Source organism: Acomys russatus, chromosome 19 (genome assembly GCF_903995435.1).
Source record: "Acomys russatus chromosome 19, mAcoRus1.1, whole genome shotgun sequence".
Taxonomy (NCBI): domain Eukaryota; kingdom Metazoa; phylum Chordata; class Mammalia; order Rodentia; family Muridae; genus Acomys; species Acomys russatus.
The window spans coordinates 12231736-12241635 of NC_067155.1; the positions used below are offsets into that span (position 1 = coordinate 12231736).

Sequence of the window (9900 nt, forward strand, 5' to 3'; positions counted from 1 at the left end):
AAAAAAAAAAAAAAAAAAAAAAAAGGAAAAGAAAAGAAAGAAGAGATTCTTAGCTCTATATTTAACTTTGCAGTCCTGGCCCCGGGTGTTGCCACTCTCAGAACACTGTGCATCTGTGTTCATCATTACATCAGTCTGCTCTTATGTAGATAGAACACAGGCTGCAGCACGCCTGCCTTCTGCACTCTGTTTAACACCAAGGCATGGTGGCTGCATAGTATAGGACAATGTGGCCTTTCTTATCATTTTGCAGCCTGGGACTTGCATGTGTTTTCTGTACTTCTTTGATTTGGTTTTGTTTTTTTTTCGAGAGAGGGCTTCTCTGTTATTGTAGACTTGGCTGTCCTGGACTCGCTTTGTAGATAGATGGAATCCAACCCAGGGTCTTGCCACCAATAGGCCATTACTCTACTACTGAGCCACGCCCCCAGCCCCTCACTGGGGGATTCTAGGCAGGGGCTCTACCACTGAGCCACAATAGATATTCCTTTTTTTTTTTCCTTTGAGACAGGGACTCGTTTTATAGACCAGGCTGGCCTAGAACTCACAGTGATCCCCTGCCTCTGCTTCCCGAGTCCTGGGATAAAAGGTGTGCACCACCATGCCTGGTTGTGGCATTTCTTTCAAACAGTATAAAGTTGTTAGGTATATTATGGTTCCAGCTTAGGCTGGGTGATATAAAACATCCCCAGCAGAAATAACCAGGGGCTGGCAATTTTTATAAGAATACTAAACATCTGAGATTTTCACTTCTGATACACATATATATATACACACACATACACAAATTGAATCCTTGAACATGTGATCTTTCTGTCACAGCCTTCAGAGAAGCCTGGATTACATGGATGAGCTATGAGACCCAGGTTAAGAAGGCTTTAAAATTAAATCTATTGGGCTGGAGAGATGGCTCAGCCGTTAAAGGCTAGGCTCTTATCCAAAAATATAAAATTAGATCTATTTATTTTATGTCTGTGAGTATTTTTCCTGTGTGTATGCATGCGTGTCATGTGTGTGCCTGGTACCCTGGGAGGTCAGAAGGTGGCCTTGGATCCTCTGAAACTGGACTTAAAGATGGTTGTGAGTCGCCATGTTGGTGCTGGAAACTGAACTTGGTCCTCAGCAAAAAGCAAGGAATGCTTGAACTACCTAGCAGTATTTCCAGCCCCATAATTTGGATTCTTTATAAGTCCCATTTAGTGTTTGCTAGGCAAATGCTCCCCCACAGAGGTAAATCCCCAACCTCAAGATTTGGAACTCATAGCCAGGCTGTGGTGCCGCACACTAATATCCCAGCAGAGGCAGAGGTCAGCGAAGCTCTGTGCGTTCGAGGCCAGCTTCGTCTACAGAACTCCAGGATCATCAGGGATACACAGAGAAACCCTGTCTTGAAAAAGAAAAAAGAAGGAAAAAAAAAAAAAAAAAAAAAAGCCAGAGATGGTGCCACACATCTTTAATTCTAGGGTTCCGGAAGCAGAGACAGGTAGATCATTGTAAGTTCCAGGCCAGCATGTACAAAGCGAGTCCAGGACAGCCAGAGCTACACAGAGAAACCCTGTCTTGAAAAACAAACAAACAACAGCTGGGCGTCCTGGCGCACACCTTTAATCCCAGCACTCGGGAGGCAGAGGCATGGGGATCGCTGTGAGTTTGAGGCCAGCCTGGTCTACAAAGTGAGTCCAGGATGGCCAAGGCTACACAGAGAAACCCTGTCTCGAAAAACAAAAAAAAAAAAAAAAAAGAAAAACAAAAAAAAAAAACAAAAAGCAAAAAGCAACAAAACAAAACAAAACCGGGAGTGGTGGCACACACATTTAATCCCAGTACTCAGGAGACAGAGGCAGGTGGATCATTGTGAGTCCGAGGCCAGCCTGGTCTACAATGCGAGTCCAGGACAGTCAGGGCTACACAGATAAATCAAACAAACAAACAAACAAAAACAAAAAACACCCCAAACAAACAAAACCAAAAAAACCCCAAAAATCAAAAAGCAAGAAAACAAACACAAAGATTTAGAACGCATATGCTACCATTATTAAAGCTGGTATCCCTTGGTGGTCTTGGTGGTTCTCTTCAAAGCACCTCTGCTTTGGGGAAGAGGCCTCAGGAAGGCTGGAGGGGCTGGAGGAGGGGCTGCCTCTGTGCTTGCTGCCGGGTAAGCTCCCAACATCTGCCCTGTGCTCAGCCAGGGCCCCTGGTGTTACCAGTTGCCTTGGAGACAGTGAGTCTACTGTTCAAGGCTTAGGGCTCAGCGGCTAGAGTGCAGCCACACGTCACCTCAGCGGAGCCAGCACAAATGTCTCCACCCCACCCCCACCCCCAGAGGGAAGCTGCAGCCAGATCAGGACTCATTACAGAGCATCCCCCCCAACTCCACGCCCCAAGCCTGTAACAGCTTCTCCTGCCGCCATCTTCTTCCTCTCTCTCCCTTCCTCCTTCCCTCATTGCTAATGATATGCTTCCAAGGTCTTCCTGCATTAAATAAAGTTACAAGCGTTTATCTTACTTTAATTTTTATAAAAAGTGTGTGTATGTGTGTGTAATTTTCAAGACAGGGTTTCTTGGTGTAATGGCTGTCCCGGACTCACTTTGTAGACCAGGCTGGCCTCGAATTCACAGCGATACCAGGCTGGCCTCGAACTCACAGCGATCCGCAGCGGCTCTACAAAATGAGTCCAGGATGGCCAAGGCTACACAGAGAAACCCTGTTTCGAAAAAAACAAACAAAAACAAAAACAAAAACAAAAAACCAGAGATCTGCCTGCCTCTGCCACACTCAGCCTGGGTACATGTTTTTATATTGGTATCAAAGTCGTTTCTTTAGTCCCACATCTGTAAACCCAGTAGAAAGAGACTGAGGCAGGGGGATCACTGAACACTTGAGGCATGTGAGAAACACAGTAAGTTAAGAACTGAGGGCGCCACAACATCTTAAAGACTTATTTTTGAGCCGGGTGTGGTGGCGCACGCCTTTAATCCCAGCACTCGGGAAGCAGAGGCAGGCGGATCGCTGTGAGTTCGAGGCCAGCCTGGTCTACGAAGTGAGTCCAGGATGGCCAAGGCTACACAGAGAAACTCTGTCTCGAAAAAACCAAAAAAAAAAAAAAAAAAAAAAAAAAAGACTTATTTTTGCTGGGCGTGGTGGCACACACCTTTAATCCCAGCACTCAGGAGGGAGAGGCAGGCGTTCTAGGCCAACCTGGTCTACAAAGCAAGTCCAGGACAGCCAAGGATATAACACAGAGAGACCCTGTCTCCAAAAACAAAACAAAACCACAAAAAAAAAAAAGAAAGAAAAGAAAAAAGACTTATTTTTTTTAAAAAATATTTTATTTTAAAACATTTTATTATCTCATGTGCGTATTTATATGTATGTGTAATCTGTGTGACGGTGCACATGTGGAGATCGGACAGCAGCTTTGCAGAGCTGGCTTTATGTGGGTTCTGGGGATTGAAGTCATCAGGCTTGCATGGCAAATGTTTTTACCCACTGAGTTATCTAGGTCCCCCCTGGCCCCTTTATTTTTTGCTTTTTCAAAACAAGGTTTCTCAGTGTAGCCTTGGCTGTCCTGGACTCATTTCGTAGACCAGGCTGGCCTGGAACTCACAGAGATCCACCTGCCTCTGCCTCCGTGAGTGCTGGGATTACAGGCGTGTGTCACCGCGTCTGGCTGCGGGAGGCCCCTTTTTTTATGTGTATAAATGTTTGAGGCCTGGCATGGTGGCGAACGCCTTTAATCCCAGCGCTCTGGAGGCGAGAGGCAGGTGGATCGCTGTGAGTTCGAGGCCAGCCTGGTCTACAAAGCAAGTCTAGGACAGCCAAGACCACACAGAGAAACCCTGTCTTGAAAAACAAAAACAAAACAAAACAAAAAAAGTTTTGCCCGCGCTTATATATGCGCACCACGGCACCACGGGTATGCAGTGCCCACAGAGATCAGAAGAGGGACTTGGGTCCCCTGGTACTGGACTTACAGAGGGTTGTGAGCTAGGACTCAACCCAGATCTGCAATAACAGCCCTCCCCTTAACCACTGAGCTATCTCTCTGACCCCATCCCCGAACTTTTAAAAGTTCACAATTGCAATGGCCTTCAAAAGATCTGGGCCGTCAACATATGCACCTCTTAGGCTTGAACGTCGAAGATGGCAGGTTGGAGGACCAGCTGCCTTTCGGGGAAAGATGACGTGGGTTTTGGCTGCTGAGAAGGGAAGCCCGGGCCTCAGCGAGGCCCCCCGGGGGGGGGGCGGCCACACCTCTGTGGGAGGAGAGGGAGGCTGCCCTGAAGCGAATGGACAGCCCTGCTGCCAGTCTTCCCAGGCTGAGAGTGTAAAATGAGAAGGTGGGCCTCACCCGGGAGGGGAGGACGCCTAGAAACTTCCTGCCGCTCTCAGCCCCGCCGCAGACTGAGAGCGAGGTCAGCTTGGAGCGAGTGGCAGCCTGCCTAGGGGCGGGAGACCCTCCTCGGGGCTGGGCGGTGGCCTTTAAGCGCCTCGCCATATTGAACGGCTACGCCGAGCCGTCTTTGTCTGCCGAGTTCTCCCACGAACTTTCAGAGGCTTTCGGGGGTGTCTGGGCCAAAGGGAGAAAGATATCGGAGCCCGTGCGTCCCCAACTTGGAGCCCCGGCGTTCCCGGTTTGGATCGAACTTTGAGCCTCGGGACTGACCGCCCCCTCAGTTCACGTGAGCCTCCTGGAAATCTGTTTACCTCAACTCCCAGCGGGTGTGGGAGGGGGACCCGACTTGGCCTTGTCGCCTGCTGAGAAAATTGCAGGAAGGCGACACTCTGCGTGAGCAGAGTTCCTGGGACCCCCCACTGCCCGGTCCCCGAGGCTAGAAGCCAAGCGTCTGTTTGGGCTTCTTGCCCCCAACCCGAGAGTCCACTCTGGAGATCTTAAAGACTCTCGAGAAAAGCCACGTGGGAGGCTGGTTCCCATGGGGCTACCTACCGTCCCCCGATTGCCTGATTCTCTGGAGTGTCCCCGACGTCTGCAAAGATGTCGATCTGGATGTGTTGGTGGAGGCCTTAAGGCCTGTGGGCACCTTTAAGAAGATCGGGAAGGTGTTCCGCAAAGAGGAGGACTCCACGGTGGGGATGCTGCAGATCGGGGAGGATGTTGACTATCTGCTCATCCCCCGGGAGGTCCGGCTGGCTGGGGGCGTGTGGAGAGTCATCTCCAAACCTGCCACCAAGGAAGCTGAGTTTCGGGAGCGGCTGAGCCAGTTCCTGCAGGAGGAGGGCCGCACCCTGGAAGACGTGGCCCGCATCATCGAAAAGAGCACTCCGCACCCACCCCAACCCCGCAAAAAAGTCAACGAACCCCGAGTGAGGAGAGTCCCGCAGATGGTCACTCCTCCACTTCGGCTGGTCGTAGGCACCTATGACAGCAGCAATGCCAGCGACAGCGAGTTGAGTGACTTCGAGACCTCCAAAGCCAAAGGCAACCGGGGCTCCCAGAGGACCAGGAGGGTACGCAAAATGCCCGTCAGTTACTTGGGCAGCAAATTCCTGGGCAGCGACGTGGAGAGCGAGGATGATCAGGAGCTCGTGGAGGCCTACCTCCGCCGTGGGGAGAAGAAGCCCAGCGCGCCCCCTCAACGTCGCCGGGTCAAACTTCCAGTGCCCATGTTTGAGAACAACCCGGGGCCCCAGCCATCCAAGGCGGGCAGATGGAGGGAGTACGTCAGCCAGGTGTCCTGGGGGAAGCTGAAACGGAGGGTGAAGAGCTGGGCGCCCAGATCAGGCTCCGACGTGGGTGAGGCCCAACAAGCCGCCTTAGCAGCTGAGAGGGTTGGAGAACTGAGACACAGCCACACCAGCCCGGAAGATGACAGCTTCAGAAACTCGGCAGATCGGAGTGAGCAAATGTTGGGTACCAGATGCTGGAAGCCCAAGATCAAGTGGGCCTCCTTGAGACGGTGCAGAAAGGAGCAAGCGCCACCCCTAGCTCAGGGGACAGGCATGCTAGCTGGGAGGCCCCCAGGGGCTGCAGAGGACCAGGGGGCAGAGGTTCCAGCCGAACATGGGGCAGAGGCTGCTGCTAACCAGAGGGCAGAGGCTGCCGCTAACCAGAGGGCAGAGGCTGCCGCTAACCAGAGGGCAGAGGCTGCCGCTAACCAGAGGGCAGAGGCTGCGGCTAATCCGAGGGCAGAGGCTGTGGCTAGTCCGAGGGCAGAGATTGCGGCTAGTCCGAGGGCAGAAGCTGCGGCTAATCCGAGGGCAGAGGCTGCGGCTAGTCCGAGGGCAGAAGCTGCGGCTAGTCCGAGGGCAGAGGCTGCGGCTAGTCCGAGGGCAGAGGCTGCGGCTAGTCCGAGGGCAGAGGCTGCGGCTAGTCCGAGGGCAGAGGCTGTGGCTAGTCCGAGGGCAGAGGCTGCAGCTAGTCAGAGGGCAGAGGCTGCAGCTAGTCAGAGGGCAGAGGCTGCAGCTCATCTGAGGGCAGAGATTGCAGCTAGTCTGAGGGCAGAGGCTGCAGCTGACCCAAGGGAAGAGGCTACAGCTGAACCAAGGGCAGAGGCTGCAGCTAGTCCGAGGGCAGAGGCTGTGGCTAGTCCGAGGGCAGAGGCTGCAGCTAGTCCGAGAACAGAAGCTGCAGCTGATCCAAGGGAAGAGGCTACAGCTAGTCCGAGGGCAGAGGCTGCAGCTAGTCCAAGGGCAGAGGCTGCAGCTAGTCAGAGGGCAGAGATTGCAGCTCATCTGAGGGCAGAGATTGCAGCTAGTCTGAGGGCAGAGGCTACAGCTGAACCAAGGGAAGAGGCTACAGCTAGTCCAAGGGCAGAAGCTGTTGCTACCCAGAGGGCAGAGGCTACAGCTAACCAGAGGGCAGAAGCCCTACCTGACCAGAGGGCAGAAGCCATAGATAGTCAGAGGGCAGAAGGCCCAGCTAACCAAGGGAATGGAGCTGCAGAAAATCAGAGGGTGGAGGCCCCAGCTGACCACAGGGCAGGCATCCTCCATGACCAGAGGGAGGAGGCTGGACCTCAGGCTATGCCAGAAGCCTCGGATGGTTCTGGATCCTCAGCTAGGGTCCGGAAACAGGTAAAAACAGTGAGGTTCCAGACCCCAGGACGCTTCCTGTGGTTTCGAAAGCGCAGGAGAGCCCTCTGGCACGCTCCCCGCTTGCCAGCCCTGCCCAAGAGAGTCCCCAAGGCAGGTGAGGCTAGGAGCCTCAGGGTGCTGAGGGCTGAAGCTAGAGCAGAGGTGGAGCATGGAGAGCAAGAAGAGCAGCTGTGAGGGGAAGCGCAGTGCCCCTGTGCCCTGCCTGCCCCTTGTTAGCTGCTAGGATGCCTCCCCCCCTTGCAGGTTCCTTCTACCTCCATGTTTGAAAATGGAGGCTGCGCCGGGCAGTGGTGGCGCACGCCTTTAATCCCAGAACTTGGGAGGCAGAGGCAGGTGGATCTCTGTGAGTTCGAGTCCAGCCTGGTCTACAAAATGAGTCCAGGACAGCCAAGGCTACACAGAGAAACCTTGTCACACACACACACACACACACATACACACACACACACACACACACAGAAAGAAAAGAAAAAAAGAAAATGGAGGCTGCAGAGGCAGGCAGCGCCTCCCACACCTTCCCTTCCTTCCTTTCCCCTTTCTCCATCCTCTTCTTTTCCTCCCTTTCTGGTCTCTTTTTCTCACTCTCCCTCCACCCCCCCTTTTTTTTTTTTTTTTTTGTTTTTTGAGACAGGGTTTCTCTGTGTAGCCTTGGCTGTCCTGGATTCGCTTTTGCAGACCAGACTGGCCTCGAACTCACAGCAATCTGCCTGCTTCTGCCTCCCAATTTATTTTATTTTTATTTTTTTGAGACAGAGCCTTGGTTTGGAGTCCACCCACTAGTCTTTTACCTTAGTGTCCTGAGCAATAGGGTGACAGGTGTCTGCCATTGCATCTGGCTCCAGCGACCCGTCTTTGTTTTTGTTTTGTTTGAGACAGGGTCCCTCTACGTAGCCCTAGCTGGCCTGGAACTCAGAGATCTGGATGCCTGCCTCTGCTAGGACTAAAAATACGTGCCACCATGCCCGCCTTCTGGTGGCCTTTACCATTTGATTTTTATCTGATGAGATCCTGTGTTCATGGTAGTATGGCTGTAGACACACTTCTAATTTTTTATATGTTGATTAAAAAAAATACTGAATATAGCATCTCAGAGAATGTAAAGAAAAAAAGCCTATGAAACCTGGTTGCCTGGGTGTTTTAACTTCTTACACTATGTATCTTAAGGGTTCACAGCCTGGCAAAGGGAAAAGGGGATTAATCTGTCCTTTGTCTCCTGTCTACAACCAATTTTGATTGACAGCCTCTTTGTACTTAAAGAGAGGGCTCAAGTTGATATGCCAATAAAAATGCGTATAAGGTGGCTTCTTGTTTCCAAGGTGGCAGTGGACAAGGTTGGGGTGATTTGGCTGGCTCCTCAACCATGATGGCCCTGGGTTTGAACTGTCACTTTGCCTGCCATGTTTGAACTGCTAAGTGGCGGAGGATCGGAGGCTCCAGAGTCCGGTGGGCTTTGCACACCACACTGATGTTGGTGAAAGGGTGCAGAAAAAGAGGGAGTGGGGTGCAGGAGAGATGGATTCATGGGTGAGCGCACCGGCCGCTCTTGCCGAAGACCGGGGTTTCATTCCCAGCATGGAGGCTCACGACCATGTGTAGGTCCAGGGGATGTGACACCCTTTCCTGGTCTTTAGTCACCAGGCGCAAACAGATGCAGAGACAAGACATGCTGCCTAAACACCCGGACACATAAATAATAACTGAAAAATAATTTTTGAAATGTAGAGCCACCAGGGAAATGCACTGGGAGTACTGAGTCGGGGACCATAGTGTTACCGATGTGGCGTCATCTGAGATGGCTGTGGGCCCGGAACATGAAGAAGTCTTTCGTTGTCTATTTTCTGAGACAGGATCTCATTATATATAGCCTCAAATGTATGGTCCTTCTGCTTTCTGAATGTTGGGGTTCCTGCTCAGCCTCCTACCTCTTCCTCTGTCTGTCTGCCTGCCTGTCCGTCTGTCTGTCTTCTCTCTCTCTCTCTCTCTCTCTCTGTCTGTCTCTCTGTGTCTGTCTGTCTGTCTGTCTCTGTGTGTGTGTGTGTTTGTGGACGTTAGAAGAAAACTTGCTGCAATTGGTTCTCTCCTACTATGTGGGTTCTGGGGCTCAAACTCAGGTCTCGCCAACAATCACCTTCACCTGTTGAGCCACCTTACCACCCCCTCCAAAGTGTTTTGACCGAGCCACCAACATCTGGGTGTGGTCTTACCGCTGGATGCACTAAGAAGCTGTTAGATAGAGGCGTGCTCAACGTGGGAAGCAGTGTGCACAGCTGCTTCTTATAACCAGACACTGGGCTGCTAAGGACCCTGCAGGGGTGGGCGTGTCTCTCTCTGTGGTGCTTAACCTGGAGCTCAGGAGTCTTTAGGAACAGTAGTGGAGTCCCAAACAGGGACTTTACAACAGAGGCAGGACGGATTAAAGACAGGCCAGCGCCCTTCACAGACTCAAGTTGTTCTTTTTGAAACTGGGTTATATGCCTCATTGGCTTGCACACATTGCATGCGCGCACACACACCCCTAACCCCCACAGACTGGAGGTACAGGCACAAATGGGAGGCTCCCATATAAATGCACTGGTAGCCCCCCAGAAATGTTCATAAGTTCATGGACACACATACATGGTAATTCATTCACACTCTGCCTCAGACCCACCAGACTCCTGCACATGCCAGGAAACCCTCCGCCATACTCACAAATCTTAACGTTGGATCTCCGTGCTGCTAGATACACTGTAGACACATGTAATGCCTTCGAAACCCAGAGAACAGTCATGGCCTCGAAGAACACTATAAAACACAAACCAAACCAAACAAAAACCAAAACAAAAAAACCGTCTTCCTGGGAG

At 51.8% G+C, this 9900-nt stretch overlaps 1 protein-coding gene across 1 annotated transcript; it reads left to right on the forward strand.

The window, feature by feature from the left end:
• The first annotated feature begins 4815 nt into the window (after positions 1-4815).
• Ccdc8 (coiled-coil domain containing 8) lies at positions 4816-7286 on the forward strand. Its single transcript, XM_051162474.1, has one exon. The coding sequence runs from the start codon at positions 5096-5098 to the stop codon at positions 7229-7231; it is 2136 nt and encodes a 711-aa protein (XP_051018431.1). The 5' UTR covers positions 4816-5095; the 3' UTR covers positions 7232-7286.
• Positions 7287-9900: the final 2614 nt, after the last annotated feature.